Source organism: Rhinopithecus roxellana, chromosome 2 (genome assembly GCF_007565055.1).
Source record: "Rhinopithecus roxellana isolate Shanxi Qingling chromosome 2, ASM756505v1, whole genome shotgun sequence".
In the NCBI taxonomy this organism is placed as follows: Eukaryota; Metazoa; Chordata; class Mammalia; order Primates; family Cercopithecidae; genus Rhinopithecus; species Rhinopithecus roxellana.
Window position 1 is genome coordinate 82,487,498 of NC_044550.1, and position 16,443 is coordinate 82,503,940.

The 16,443-nt window shown below is 39.4% G+C and overlaps 1 protein-coding gene across 4 annotated transcripts in view; it reads left to right on the forward strand.

Moving 5' to 3' along the window:
* Positions 1 to 8,431, forward strand: part of MMAA (metabolism of cobalamin associated A) — a 38,119-nt gene extending 29,688 nt beyond the window's left edge. For all 4 annotated transcript variants that reach the window (XM_010361309.2, XM_030923805.1, XM_030923800.1 and 1 more), the window contains 3 exons: positions 2,817 to 2,902; positions 6,907 to 7,056; positions 8,084 to 8,431. In XM_010361309.2, coding sequence (XP_010359611.1) covers positions 2,817 to 2,902; positions 6,907 to 7,056; positions 8,084 to 8,374 — 527 coding nt within the window. In that variant the 3' untranslated portion in view covers positions 8,375 to 8,431. The remainder of the gene's footprint in view (positions 1 to 2,816; positions 2,903 to 6,906; positions 7,057 to 8,083) is intronic.
* The last annotated feature ends 8,012 nt before the right edge of the window (positions 8,432 to 16,443 follow it).

Below are 16,443 nucleotides of genomic sequence, written 5' to 3' on the forward strand. Positions count from 1 at the left end.
TCCCGGGTTCAAATGATTCTCCTGCCTCAGCCTCCCGAGTTGCTGGGAATACAGGTGTGCACCACCACACCCGGTTAATTTTTACATTTTTAGTAGAGACAGGGTTTCACCATATTGGCCAGGCTGGTCTCAAACACCTGACCTTGTGATCCGCCTGCCTCAGCCTACCAAAGTGCTGGGATTACAGGCTTGAGCCACCACACCTGGCCTAACATAGGAATGTTTTTAGATGAGGGGAACACAACTCAGTTCATAACAATAGCCATGACAGTGCTTTAGAAACTCCACCATTAAAAAGTAGATGAATGAAGAGTTAGTTGCCTGAGTGGTAGTAGAGAATCAAAGGAGAAGAGCACCTTAGAAACCAAATATATTACCTGGAAATTGTATTTAGCCACCTTTCCCAGAAACTCAAAATAACAGTGACTCAAACAAGAAAGAGGTTCTTTTCTAAATAAAAGAGACCTAGAGGGGGCATTGTGGCCCCAGCCTGTAATCCCAGAACTTTGGGAGGCCAAGGCAGGCAGACTGCTTGAACCCAGGAGTTCCAAACCTCCCTGGGCAAGATGGTAAAACCCCGTCTCTACAGAAAAATAAAAAAATTAGCTGGGCATGGTGGTGCGCACCTATAGTCCCAGCCACTTGGCAGGCTGAGGTGGGAGGATCACATGAGCCTGGGGAGTTTGAGGCTGCAGTGAGCTGTGATGGCACCGCTGCACTCCAGCTGGGGTGACAAAGTGAGACTCTGTCTCAAAAAATAAAAGAACCCTGAGGCCAGGCATGGTAGCTTATTCCTGTAGTCCCAGCAGTTCAGGAGGCCAAGGTGGAAGGATTGCTTGAGCCCAGGAGTTTGAGACCAGCCTGGGCAACATAGCAAGACCTTGGCTCTGCCAAAAAAAAAAAAAATTAGCCAGGCATTGTGTTACACACCTGTAGTTCCATCTATTCAGGAGGCTAAGGTGAAAGGATGACTTGAGCCCAGGAGTTCAAGGCTGCAGTGAGCCATGATCGTGCCATTGCACTCTAGCCTGGGCAACAGAGCAAGACCCAGTCTCTCTTTAAAATAAAAAGGAGCCTGAGGCAGGCAGTCCGGAGCAGGTAAGGCACTTTGACAGTGCTGTCGGTGTCACAGGTTTCTTTTGTCTGCCAGATTACTATTCTTAGCACTCACTTTCCATCCTCCTCAGTTTGCTCATGGTTAAAAGATGGCTGATGAAGCTCTGACTGACACTTCCATGTTCCACATAGATCGAAGAAGGAAAGGGAAATAAGGAAGCAGGGAGGGGTGGCATAAGAGGTGTAGCTGGATTAGCCGTCTTCAAAAAACTTTTCTGGAAACCCCATCTAATGACTGTTGCTTTGACTCATTCATCGTATCTAGCTGAAAGGGGATTTGTGAATGTGGTCTTTCATCTGATATGTTGATACTCCTAATAGCATTTGGGTAAGAAAATAGGAAAGAATAAATATTAAATAGGCAACTAGAAGTCCATCACACCGTGAAAGGGAGAGAGTTTCCAGAGTTTTGGTGGAAGCAAGATTTTTTTTTGAGATGGGGTATCACCATGTTGCCCAGGTGGGAGTACAGCAGTGCAATCACAGCTCACTGCAGCCTTGACCTCCCAGGCTCAGGTTCAAGCTGTCCTTCCACCTCAGCTTCCCAAGTAGCTGGGACTATAGGTACACCACCATGCCCAGCTAATTTTTGTATTTTTTGTAGAGACAGGGTCTCACTACATCACCCAGGCTGGAAGCCAGTTTTAAGTGGTATGAGATGAACATGAATTGAAGTGGAAGGAGTGAGCATAAATTACCTTTTTCCAGAAACTTGAGTATTTAAAAAAAAAGTGAGAAACATGGTGATAGTTGGAGGAGTTTGTGAGTTTTTGTCTTGTTATTTTGTTGTTGTTTTTGTTTTATGTCGTTTTAAGATGAGAAAGATTTGAGCACAATTTATGTATTGTGCCGGAGGGCAAGAGCCTATAGACAAACAAGAGGTTAAAGATAAAAATCAGCAAGGACCCAGAGGAAGTGAAAAAGAATGAGATTTCTTTTCAGTCAAATAGTTCTTACACTGAGACCGCAGAGGAGGCTTTAGGCTGTTTGTATTTGTGTCTTGTTACCTGTGGAGTATGGGAGAGGGAGAAGCCTAGAAAGTTCTTTCCTTTATTTCCTCTGTGAAGTAGGTGCTGTGGTCCTGATCACGCGGGGAGATTATGGTACAGTGAATGGTCATAATAGCTGCTGTGGGAAATGGAATGGAAGCCAACTGAGGGCGTTTAGGGAGATTGCTTTTGCCAGGCCGTAAGGAAGGTGTAGCAGAGGCTGCCTGTCGTGGCTCTTGTCCACAGAGTTGAGTGATTTCTCTCACGTGCTTATGGAGGAGAGAACACACATAGTGGGATTGATCCCTACATAACTGGGTGTTTGCAGGCAAGTGTGAGGACAAGAAGACAAAAAAGATGAAAGTATTTGCAGGCATGATTCAAAATTAGAGTCACAGTGTTCAAGCTGCTCGCTGATGAAAGGGAAGCCAAGAAAGAGCTGTGAGAGTGAGGAGAGGATGGAAGCCTTTAGGTTCTCCATTCAATCCAAGAACAGAGTGGGAGAGCTGGGAAGGATAACTGGTTTGCTTAGAGGGTAAGATATGACATTTAATACATTCTTCAGAAGTGCAATGTTTAAAGAGGTGACCAGGTTGACTGTGTGACCATGAGTATGAGTGGATGAAGTTGAATGAAAATGATGATCAATGTAGTTGAGAAAGTCTAATAATGGTGAGTATTTTAGGATATAGTTGTGATTTAAAATTTCAGGTGTGGGTCAGTCGGAGTTTGCTGTTGCTGACATGGTTGACATGTTTGTTTTACTACTGCCACCAGCGGGAGGAGATGAGTTGCAGGTAATTATTTTTATTTTTTTCCCCAAAAATGCAAAATGTATATTTCTGAAAATAAAAATTTCCAATGTTGTGTTTTTGTAAACTAAGTTGATAATGGTTTAGAAAATGAAACATCATTCATGTTGGCTAAAATACCTGAAACAAAGGTAGATTCTCTATATTTTTTCCTAACTTACAGGAATAGAATATATGACCTTGAGAATGTAAAATTATGCAACATAATTTTTTCCATCTGTAACATGACTAAAATACATGGATTGCTCCACTCAGAAGAGACCATTGTTGCATAGATGTTGTTAGTACACTTGATTCAAAAGTTCTGGGGCTAGTGGGATCCCATTATCATAGTTTATATGTTGTACAACGGGATTCTTACTCTCCTCCTGCACTGCGGTTCTGGCACTACTACCCAAAGTTAGTGCAGACTTCATAGGGTGAGGGCATAGTCCTCCACAAGCCTCCTCTCACTTCAGACACTAGCTGCAAGCTCCAGGGTTCCCAGGCCACCCATACCTCTGACCAACTGGCTATAAATTTGAGAGTTCCCATTATCCCTTAGATGTAGTAATTCACTAGAGCAGTGGTCCCCAACCTTTTTGGCACCAGGGACTGGTTTCATAGAAGACAATTTTCCATAGACTGGGAGTAAGAGGGCATGTTTTCGGGGTGAAACTGTTCCACCTCAGATCATCAGGCATCAATTAGGTTCTCATAAGGAGTGCACAACCTAGATCCCTAGCATGCATAGTTCACAATAGAGTTTGCTCTTCTGTGAGAATCAGATGTTGCCTCTGGTCTAACAGGGCAGAGCTCAGGCAGTAATGCTCACCCGCCTGCTGCCCGCCTGCTGTGAGGACCAGTTCCTCCGTGGCCTGGGGGTTGGGGACCCCTGCACTAGGGTGACTCAGAGAACTCAGGAAAGCATTATATTACAATTGCAATGTGCTTATAAAGGAGACAAATCAGGACCATCCAAATGAAGAGACACATAAGAACTCTGGGAGAGCCCAAATACAAAGCTTCTGTGTCCTCAAGACACATTTCTCTCCTGGCATATTGATGTGTGTCACCAACCAGAAGGCTCCCCTGAGCTTTAGTATCCCAAGTTTTTCTTGGGGTTTCATTATGTAGGCATGATTGATTGAATAATTGAACTTGATTTCTAGCCCCTGTCCCCTCCCTGGAAGTTGGGTTGATATCACATGGCATAAAACCCCAACCCTCTAATCACATGATAGGTCTTTCTGCCATGGTCAGTCCCCCATCCTGAGTGATCTCATTGCATAAACTCAGGTATAGCCCCAGGCACCTCCCATGATTAACAGACATTCCTGTTACTCAGGAAATTCTGGGAATTTAGAACTTAAAAGATTACCTCCCAGAAACTCAAAGACCAGACAAATTTTTTCCTTTTTTTTTTTTCAGAGACAGGGTCTCACTCTGTTTCCCAGGCTGGAATGCAGTGGTGTAATTATAACTCACTGTAACCTTGAACTCCTGGGCTCAAGTGATCGTCCTACCTCAGCCTCCCAAGTAGCTGGGACTACAGCCATGTGCAACCACTCTCAGCTAATTTTTGTAATTTTTTTTTTTCCTACAGATGAAGTCTTGCTTTGTTGCCCGAGTTGGTCTTGAACTCTTGACCTCAGGCAATTCTTGTGCCTCGGCCTCCTTAAGTGCTGGGATTACTGGTGTGAGCCACCACACCTAGCCCAGACAAATTATTTGTTATACAATGCTTCTGTTTCAATTTTATAATTCTAAAACACAGTGATTGCAGATCATGGCTGCTTATTTAGAAGCATTAACTATTAGAATTTCATAATTGAAAGTTTTGTTTAAAAATATTTGAAATTTTAATCTTATGTAGAAAAACCTGTATGTACTAAATAAGGTTTGACTTTTGGATTTCATCCTTTATTTTTAATATTTTTATGTGACATAATTTGAATTAAGAGATTGAGGTTTGTCCACGCAAAGCTGAAAGAAGAAAAATACAAAGTATAAAAAGAAATAATAATAAAAAAAGAGATTGATGTGTTTGTAGACATCAGGTTATTTTTCCTCAAATGCAAATTGAAAATAAAATGCTATATACATTTAAGAAAAATTTCAAAGACTTTTTTCTGGAAATGCAGATGTTAATGATAGGTGTGTTTTCTTTTTTTTTTTTTTCTTTTTTTTTTTTTATTATTATACTTTAAGTTCTAGGGTACATGTGCATAACGTGCAGGTTTGTTACATATGTATACTTATGCCATGTTGGTGTGCTGCACCCATCAACTCGTCAGCACCCATCAATTCATCATTTAGATCATGTATAACTCCCCAATGCAATCCCTCCCTCCTCCTCCCTCCCCATGATAGGCCCCAGTGTGTGATGTTCCCCTTCCCGAGTCCAAGTGATCTCATTGTTCAGTTCCCACCTATGAGTGAGAACATGCGGTGTTTGGTTTTCTCTTCTTGTGATAGTTTGCTAAGAATGATGGTTTCCAGCTGCATCCATGTCCCTACAAAGGACGCAAACTCATCCTTTTTTATGGCTGCATAGTATTCCATGGTGTATATGTGCCACATTTTCTTAATCCAGTCTGTCACAGATGGACATTTGGGTTGATTCCAAGTCTTTGCTATTGTGAATAGTGCCGCAGTAAACATACGTGTGCATGTGTCTTTGTAGTAGAATAATTTATAATCCTTTGGGTATATACCCAGTAGTGGGATGGCTGGGTCATATGGTACATCTAGTTCTAGATCCTTGAGGAATTGCCATACTGTTTTCCATAATGGTTGAACTAGTTTACAATCCCACCAACAGTGTGGCGTCATGCTACCTGACTTCAAACTATACTACAAGGCTACAGTAACCAAAACAGCATGGTACTGGTACCAAAACAGAGATATAGACCAATGGAACAGAACAGAGTCCTCAGAAATAATACCACACATCTACAGCCATCTGATCTTTGACAAACCTGAGAGAAACAAGAAATGGGGAAAGGAATCCCTATTTAATAAATGGTGCTGGGAAAATTGGCTAGCCATAAGTAGAAAACTGAAACTGGATCCTTTCCTTACCCCTTATACGAAGATTAATTCAAGATGGATTAGAGACTTAAATGTTAGACCTAATACCATAAAAACCCTAGAAGAAAATCTAGGTAGTACCATTCAGGACATAGGCATGGGCAAGGACTTCATGTCTAAAACACCAAAAGCAACGGCAGCAAAAGCCAAAATTGACAAATGGGAACTAATTAAACTAAAGAGCTTCTGCACAGCAAAAGAAACTACCATCAGAGTGAACAGGCAACCTACAGAATGGGAGAAAATTTTTGCAACCTACTCATCTGACAAAGGGCTAATATCCAGAATCTACAAAGAACTCAAACAAATATACAAGAAAAAACAACCCCATCAAAAAGTGGGGAAAGGATATGAACAGACATTTCTCAAAAGAAGACATTCATACAGCCAACAGACAGATGAAAAAATGCTCATCATCACTCGCCATCAGAGAAATGCAAATCAAAACCACAATGAGATACCATCTCACACCAGTTAGAATGGCAATCATTAAGAAGTCAGGAAACAACAGGTGTTGGAGAGGATGTGGAGAAATAGGTGTGTTTTCTTTTTAAGCACCTTACTGATGGATGGTTTTGCCTCCTGCAGTGTTAGCTCATGAGAAGCAGATTCCATCACGAGACAATGTGAACTCTCCTGCCACTCAATCTTGTTGTGACTTGATGTATTTACCCTAATTCTGAATGTATTTCAACATGTGAGTCTCTAAATTTGGAAGAGATATTACAGACAACTTCTATAATTCCAACAGCCAATGCTTTTGAGTGATTTCTGTCAAGTAATGGTGATTCTTGGTATCCAGGGCTTAGGAGGATACAGATGAAAAGTTAATGAAATGTATGACTTTCAAAATCTTAGCATTGACTAGTTTTCCCATTTTTATGTTGGTTGTCATTAAATGTTTCTGATATCTTTAGGGTATCAAAAGGGGTATAATCGAGATGGCAGATCTGGTAGCTGTAACTAAATCTGATGGAGATTTGATTGTGCCAGCTCGAAGGATACAAGCAGAGTATGTGAGTGCACTGAAATTACTCCGCAAACGTTCACAAGTCTGGAAACCAAAGGTAAGCTTGCTTGCATTCTGTATCTTTCACTCTGAATGGATTGTGTACATTAGAAGACAGGATGTAAGTCCCAAACTAGACGTATAATCAATCTTGCTTCTATGTGAAGATTATAGTTTTAAAAATCATGACAAAGCCAGAGTGTGTAGTCATGATTTTAAATATAATCCTTTAACCACTAGATGTCAAAAGCTAGAGCAGAGATGATAGATGTGATTGTAATACTTGATTTGAGCCATTTGGAAGTGATAGCAAATCCATTCTGAAAGGAACCGTCCTTAAGATTATGGAGCAGTTAATGATTTGATTATCTATGTTGGAATTTCAGTAAGAGAGAAAAGGCTTGTGATGGCGATACCTCCATTCCCATTATGTTTGTTGGGTGCCATTTTTAGTAGGGAAAAAAATTTTAATCCTGTAATAAGTGAGGCAGTAATATTGATGTGGGCCTCTTTATCTGTAGACAGACACTATGTTGTTAAAGAATAAGCTGCAATCATTATAATGAGAATAATGATGACTTAATGTCATATCCCAGTTTTTCCCAATCATGTTGTCTGTATTGAGTCTGGAGCCATCTTATATATACATGCAGATGTCAGATGCCCAGCTCTTCCACTTACTAAATCAGGCAAATTTGACAGAGGGAATTAGGCTATTTCTCAACCTACCTTCATTTTCTGGCACTCAGGCCTCAGGGGAACCTACCTGGCATTGCCCTTGTCACAAGTCCTCTATGATGCCCCTGACCATCTGAGCAATTAAAATAAAATAAATTAAAACAAATCTCTGGATTTAAAATTTGACCTTGAATCAGTGTTTTATTTCTGCTATGCACTTAGTAATCCTAGGTATGTTATGTCAGAATATATATTGGTATGTTTACTTTGACACAGCAATAAAATCTCCTTCTTGTCAATTGCCTATTTCTGTAGACTATAAGAATTAACTGGCAGGTATCACAGTCCCCATGAAAATGTTTTCTATCATTTTAAGTGAGATGGTCTGGTTCTTCCCTTTTCAATAGGTAATTCGTATTTCTGCCAGAAGTGGAGAGGGGATCTCTGAAATGTGGGATAAAATGAAAGATTTCCAGAACCTAATGCTTGCCAGTGGGGAACTGACTGCCAAACGACGGAAGCAACAGAAAGTTTGGATGTGGAATCTCATTCAGGAAAGTGTGTTAGAGCATTTCAGGACCCATCCCACAGTCCGGGAACAGATTCCACTTCTGGAACAAAAGGTTCTCACTGGGGCCCTGTCCCCAGGACTAGCAGCAGACTTCTTGTTAAAAGCTTTTAAAAGCGGAGATTATTAAAATTCATCCTGTATAATAATTTTACATATCGTTTCATAAAGTATTGTAATAGAAAAATCACTTGTATGCTTATATTTTCAGTAATCATTGCATGGTGCTCTTGTCTTCTTTGTGACCCATGCTTGAAAACTTGAAGGAAGTTAGATATGAATGGCAAAAGTTAGGCAGTATTTATAAGGTACCTGTTGTACGTTACTGATTTCTGTTTCATTCTCTTCTTATACCCTGGCATGGTGGCCTGTAGGGTAGTTTCTTCTTATTAGTCAACAACATAAAAAGCTAAGGAGAGCAGAAAATATCTTGTACTTTAAAATGCTTACTTTGATTCCATATTATCTGAATTTCCAGAGAAGATGTAAACAAGAGTGACCACATTTTTAGAGTCCTTCTTGAAGCCAGAATGACACACAGTGGGTTACTAAGAGCCGCAAATCATAATTGACATTTAGTGTACCAGATTATTCTAAGAATTTCTGAAATCACCATGTACATGAGTAATGAAACAACTGGAATAATGTGATGATGTGAACACAATTTTAAAGTCTGCTTGTCTGGATTTGCAGGGAGCCTTCCCCCACCCCCCGACACGATAGGTAAGAGAGCAAAAGGGAACTGGGAAAATCAGCTACAGATAAAATGGGTGATTAATCCCCAGTTCTTGGACCCATTATATTTGTAGCCCATTGGAGTAAACCCCTAAAAGACGAAGTGAGGTCAGAATGATTCAAGGATTGTTCAGTTTGAAGACTACCAAAGGCTTTTGCTTCCTTGGCCATTTCACTTCATTTTAGTATTTTAAAAATCTTTTTTCTTGATGGTGAATAAGTTTTGTCCTACGGAGGAAGCATAGCACAGTGATTAAGAGCTTGGGCTCTGTAGTTGGACTATGTGGGTTTAAACTTTAAACCCAGATCAATCATACATTAGCTGTATGAGCTAATCTCTTTAAGCTTCCATTTCCTCCCTGGTAAAATGAAATTGGTGAATAACTTTCTAAGGTTAGTGAAGATTAAATGAAATAATGTGGGAGAATTATTTAACTGTCATGATGGTGTATAGGAAATACTCAAAGGCTGCTTACTAGCATTATTACATTAAAGTTGTGGGTACCTGAAACTGTACAAACCTGATGTATAATTTCATTTTTCTCTCATGGTCTTGTTACTACCATCATACTCTTGACATTTTAGTATATTTTATGATTATCTTTGAAGAACCCTTTCTAGTTAATTCTTTGAATATATTTTATACTTATTTGATGGTAGTTGTAACTATGTATGTTTGAATAAAATTTCTAACCATAAAATTTCTCCATTGCACAAAAAGCCTTTATAGAAGTTTCTGACATATTCTATTCTGAACCCTGTAGAATATTTTATGTAGTATAGGAGCTTGCATTGTTACTTACTGTACTGGTTCCTATGTGAAATCAAATCTCTTGAGCATTATTTTAACAAACATCCCTTTACACTTTTTGGAAAGATTTTTAGTACTCCATTGGCATAGCTATTTCATAAAAGTTTAGGAGAAACTTTGAAAGGTTGTCCAGTTGACTTTTCTGATTTTAGAAAGGACCACCATGAAACTACCCTATCAGACAAAACACTGGTTTTTAGAAACCTGAGATAAGGAATTTTATAATTTTCCTGAGTAAGCTGTTACAGGGAATAACAAATCTATTGCCATATGTGGCACAGTGTAAGTAATGCTGGAGCACACATACTGCATTGTAAAGAAGGTAGGAAAGGTGGGGGACTTCTGTTAGCTTTAATTTTAAGGCTAAAGCATTTCTTCTCAGTTTGAACTACTTTTAAATGTTATAAATGTCATCATAAAAATCATTAGAAAACTCGCTTCTCCTTATGTTGTCATTGTACCATTGGGTATGGTATAGAGACCAATTTCTAAGAGATTTTTACCTCTGTTTCTGTTATTTGCTATACTGGAGGTAATATAATAATAATGAAATGTAGCCTTTTTTTTCAACTCAGAAATCCTATTCCCTCTCCCCATCTGTGATTATATTGTACTGGACTTCTGACTTGGTCAAAAGCATAGGTTTTGACTTACATACATGTGGGGGCCGATCTCAGCTCTATCACTAACTAGCTATATGATCTCTGGCAAGTTTTTTCTCTATATGCACTAGTTTCTTTATCTGTAAAATTAAGATAATAGCTACTTTACAGGGTTGGAAGTATTAATTTAGAAATTATACAGTGCTTAGCACTCAATAATTGGCAGGTGGTGGTGTAAATATTTTACATAGATATTTGTGATAGTTCTTTGTTCTCTAAAACAGACTAATATTAATTTCAGATTAGCCAAGCTACTTAATTTCTCTGTGCCTCAGTTTCCTCACTATTAAATGGGGATGACAATAGTATCCACCTAGAGCAGGACTGTTTTAGTATTACATATAATCCTTAGATATAAGTGCTGATGAAGTTTGGATATTTGTCCCCACCCAAATCTCATGTTGAAATGTAATCCCCGGTCTTGGAGGTGGAGCCTGGTGGGAGGTGTGTGGATTAGATCATATCTCTCATGAATGACTTGGGCTATCCTTTGGGTGGTAAGTGAGCTCTTGCTCTGAGTTCATGCAAGATCTAGATCTGGTCATTTAAAAGAGTGTGGCACCTCCCCATCCCCTACTCTCACTTGCTCCTACTTTCATCATATGACATGCCTGCTCCCCTTTCACCTTCTGCCATGATTGTAAGCTTCCTGAGGCCTCCCTAGAAGCTGAGCAGATGCCAGCACCATGCTTCCTGTCATCTGTAGAACCATGAGCCAATTAAACATCTTTTCTTTATAAATTTATAAATTACCCACTCGCAGGTATTTATAGAAAGAACAGCCTAATACAAGTGCTAAATACATATTTGACAATAAACGGCAGTTATCGCTTAGAACTGTTATGAGGATTAAGTGAGTTACAGTGTCCATTCATCTCAAAAAGATAATTCTGAAAAAAATTTCATAGGTTCACTTTGCCTTGTCAAGAATATAATTACCAGGCTGGGCATGGTGGCTCGCACCTGTAATCCCAGCACTTTGGGAGGCCAAGGCGGGTGGATCACGAGATCAGGAAATTGAGACCATCCTGGCTAAAACGGTGAAACCCTGTCTCTACTAAAAATACAAAAAATTAGCTGGGCGTAGTGGCAGGTGCCTGTAGTCCCAGCTACTCGGGAGGCTGAGGCAGGAGAATGGCATGTACCCAGAAGACAGAGCTTGCAGTGAGCCAAGATCATGCCACTGCACTCCAGCCTGGGCGACAGAGTGAGACTCCATCTCAAAAAAAAAAAAAAAAATATATATATATATATATATATATATTTACCATTAACTTCTGTAGATAGGAAAAAAAATGTGCCGAGCTCTGAAACTGGCAGACATTTTGCTAAAACAATATCAAATCTCATTAAAATGATGACAGTTATTTCAATAGTTGACATTTGCTATCCCAACACAACCTAACAAGACATTTTCTCTTCACAATCACTCAATCATATGGCCATTTACCTGCTTTCCCTAAACTTTTATAGCTATTGCCCAGTGTACACTGAAGACAACAGTTAACAAACAACATATGTATGATAATTTATGTAGTTGAACCTCTAATGCCCCCCCCAAAAAAAACCACAGGAAAAATTAGTGAAAATCATTCAAACATTGTGCTCACCAGGTAGACTGCCATCAGAGAAGTCATAATGCTACTGCTAAAAACTAGTAAACTACTAGTAAACTGAGAAGACAGAAGTAACTCCTGTGATCTATAAGTTTGTGCAGATGGTGGAGCTTTGCTGCTCCTAAAGCCTGGGAAGTGCAAATGTGGCTTCGTTAAAGCAAATGCTTCCCACGCCAGACTTTATGAAACTCCTCCTAAAGCTGAATTCTTACCCAAGTGGACATATGTTAGGGTGCCATTGTAATTCAGGTAGAGTGTCAGAGTGTTGACCGGTACCAACAGTAGATGTTCTAAACATTAGTGTTATTCAGATAACACTACAAAACTGATGAACATGTCAAAACTTTAAAAGGAACAATCAGAAAAACTCTTTAACAAATGTTTTTCTTTCTATAGTGTTTTAATTTATTTTTCTAAATTTTAAAATTTACTAAATTTATGAACATGTTTATCCCACTTGAGATGAATACTTAGTTCCTGTCCCATGAAGCTTCTGTAGATTTGCTTTGTCATTTGTGGTATGTTTGATAACAAAAATGTTAGTGGCACAAAAGCAGTTATATTGAATGCTTTTGTTTTAGAGAAAATTTCACTCTGTACTAGAAAATGTAGATGATGTGAGTCAAAGTTCATTAATATTTACCCGAAAATTTGTGTATAAAGGTGACCTTGGGGCAGTTTATTTTGCTTAGCCCCCTCAGCTTCTTGATAGAATGAGGTGAGGGCCTATGTAAGTCAGTAAACTCTTCTGTTGGTAAGGTCAAAGGCTTAATCAAAATTAATTATGCTTTTAACTAACACAGAAGAAATCATGTGACCTCATTCTCAAAGCTCGTAACATCTACCTGGCCAATCTTGAGATGTGGATAGAATTCTTTTTTTTTTTTTTTCAATTTTTACAATAATTTTTGACACGTTGAAGCTGTGCATGTTTATGGGGGCACAGTTTGGTGTTTCAATACATGTATATGTTGTGTAATGATCAAATTGGAGTACTTAGCATATCTATCGTCTCATGCATTTATCATTTCTTTGTGGTGAGAACATTTAAAAATCCTCTTCTCTAGCTATTCCGTAATATATACTGCCTTACTGTTGCAAACCATAGTCACCCTACTGTGCAATAGAACACCAGCACTTATTCCTCCTATCTAGTTGTAATTTTGTACCCATTGACCGCCCCCCCCCCCCCCCCCGCTTCCTTCCTTCTGCTCTCCCCTCCCCAGTCTCTGGTAACCATGGTTCTGTTCCCTATGAGATAAAACTTTTTTTAGATTCCACATGAGTGGGATCATGCAGTATTATTTCTTTTTCTGTGTCTGGTTTATTTTCCTACACATAATGTCCTCCAGGTTCATCCATGTTGTTGCATGGTGTTAATCTTAGCATGACAGTATAGCCATTTATAGGGCTCATACTTCACTGCCAAATCTTGTTATATGTGGAACCCAGCTATTTCAAGGATCAGTGTTCTCTTATAAAGCCACATTAGCATTTACACCCAGATTTTGCTGACTCAGAATTCCATTGCATGCAAGATCTCAGTCCCCTGAAGAGTCCTCTCCCCAACTATTTTTGGAAGTCTCAGGGGTTTCCTCACTGATTCACAAACAAGTTCACACTCTTGGGTGCAGCCTACTCGTGCCAGGCTTCTGTTGGGCCTCCACTATTTCTAATGCTGCTGTTCCTGTAGGAGAATGCTGCCTTGCTTAGATGTTCCCAAACTGTGAAACACTTAAGTTGCCAAAATAGTGCTGTGTTTCCAGGGTACAGCTTCTTTGCCTCTCTTCCAGTAGGGGCCAGTGCATTGTTCTGGGATAGGAACCAACTACTACCATCTCTTATTGTCCTCAGGTCTCCTGTCTTTTCCCCCAGCACCTAAGTACACACCTCTGCAGACAGCTTACCCCACACAAGCCCACTTTTCAAAATGTAAATCAACTCCTGCAAAGGATGCCTGGGTAGTTGGCTGTCCTTCCTTTTCTGGTAGTATCACCTTTGGCTGAATCATGACCTCCCAGCTTCACATGTGGATATGATTGCTAATTCTGTCAACCCCTCAAAAAAGGTATCACCCCCATTTTACAGAAAAAGAAACTGAGCATCAGGGATACTAGGAAATTAATCAAAGTTCACCATTTCTAAATGTGATGCATCATATACATTAGATTCAAACATTACTATTTTCCAAGTTGCTCAAAGCACTCTATGAACCTCATTCTTTCTATAAGACAGTTCAGTGACAGATGTTATCTTCAATTATAGATACCACTGTGGTATAGAGTAATTAAGGAATTTGTACATGACTCAGACGATAAGATCCTGCTCAGTGTTTTAACTTTAAGGCCTTTCTTCTACAACCTAATATCCTTGATTTTGCTTTTGTGGAGAACACACCTCAAGGTATTTTTTTCCCAGTAGAATTTTTTGCTTATGTTTAAGGATAATATTTTAGACGTTCAAACCCAACCAAACAGAAACCCTTAATATCAGCTTCTGTATTAGCCCAACTTTTGGCTAGAAATGACAGAAATCTACTAGCTTGGGAAAGAGAGTAACATACTGGATCATCTAATCATACAAGGAGAAGAGTAGGAGTACAGTAAACTTCACAGACACAAATGATGCTGGGGATTTTCCCCGCCTTTTCTCCTCTGTGTATTGACTTCATTCTCCTGGGTTCCTCCACATAGCTGGAGATGTGGCAACAGCAGCACTTAGGTCCACAGGAAGGATTTCCCCTATCTCCATAGACCTAATTCTGAAAGTCTCAGGGGAGCATTCTCACTGGTCTGCCTGACAGGTCGTAGGTCCATCTCCATGGCCAGGGATGTGGGTTCTATGATTGATAGGAATTGAGGAAAGATCATTTCCCCAAAACAAGAGGTTTGATAGTCACAGAATCAAATAGGATGCCAGGCAGACAAAACAGATGTCTATTACAGATACTTTAATCTGTTTTGGAGTAAAGTGAGATATAAGTATTATTGATTGGTGTCTTATATTAAAAGATTCAATCTTCATGAAAAGGTTTAATTACCTAATTATCGGTAATACAGTTGACCCTTGAACCATATGAATTTGAACTGTGTGGGTCTATTTACATGCTGATTTTCTTACACCTCTGCCACCCCTGGGACAGCAAGACCAGCCACCCCTCTTTTTCCTCCTTCAGCCTACTCAATGTGAAGATGACAAGGATGAAGACCTTCATGACGATCCGCTACCACTTAATGAGGGATCAATGTATTTTCTCTTAACATTTTCTTTCCTCTAACTTTATAGTAACAATACAGTATATAATACACATAACATACAAAATATATGTTAATCAACTGTTGGTGTTATCAGTAAGGCCTCTGATCAACAGTAAGCTATTAGTAAGCTTTTTACAGAGTCAAAAGTTATATGTGGATTTTTGACTGTGTGGGGTTTCAGCGCCCAACCTCCATGTTGTTCAAGGGTCAACTCTATACCCACTGAAACACGCACAAGTGAGGTTCATATTGTCAGCTGTCATATATTTGAACTTTTGTGACAATAACACCCTTATTTATTAGAAATATCCTTCCCCAATCCAGTTTTACAAGTAAAATATTTTTCTTTTATCCCTCCCATACTAACTTAATACTTACCTTTCCTAACAGTGAAGATGCATCTGCAAACAAAGGATCAATAGCTTCAAGAGTAATGGTTAAAGCAGGATATCTTTTTTGTATTATTTCTTTTATGTCTAGCTAATTAATAAGGGATTTTAAGAGTTATTTTAGCCTAACCAGCCCCTTTGAACAGTTGAGGCAGGCAATACGTTTCAAACACAGGTCTTTTGATTGTGTGGTTGACCTACTCAAGCCAACTCTAGAGAAAAAATGGTTTATTTTAAATATAGAGAATCTCATGAAAATCCAAGGACAGGAATCAAAATTTAGCCTTGAAGAATGGAGGCAATAAGGATTCCATTTTAAACTGATATATAAAGAACTTGAAAATCACCACTTCATCCTTACCACAAGAAATGCTGGCAAAACTGAAAAGGACTTTTGGACCCGTAGGAAACCACTAGACCGAAATCTGGAGACAGGTGCACCCAGACAGTCACAGCCGAGATCTGCCTATCCAGAGCGGAAACCACTGGAGCCATGAACTATTAGATTATTTTGAAAAATTAAGTGATTATTTTGAAGAATTGGGAGGCTGAGTTTGGACTAGTGCAAAAGTGAGAAACTCCTGGACGTTGCGGTCTTAGGGGAATCCCCACAGTTTTACGGAGTTTACTTCCAAGAACAGTGTTGTCACAGTGGAGATTCAACCAAAAAAAAAAAAAAAAAAAACCTCTCATGGCTCTGGCAGGAGGAGGAAAAGAGAAATCATTATG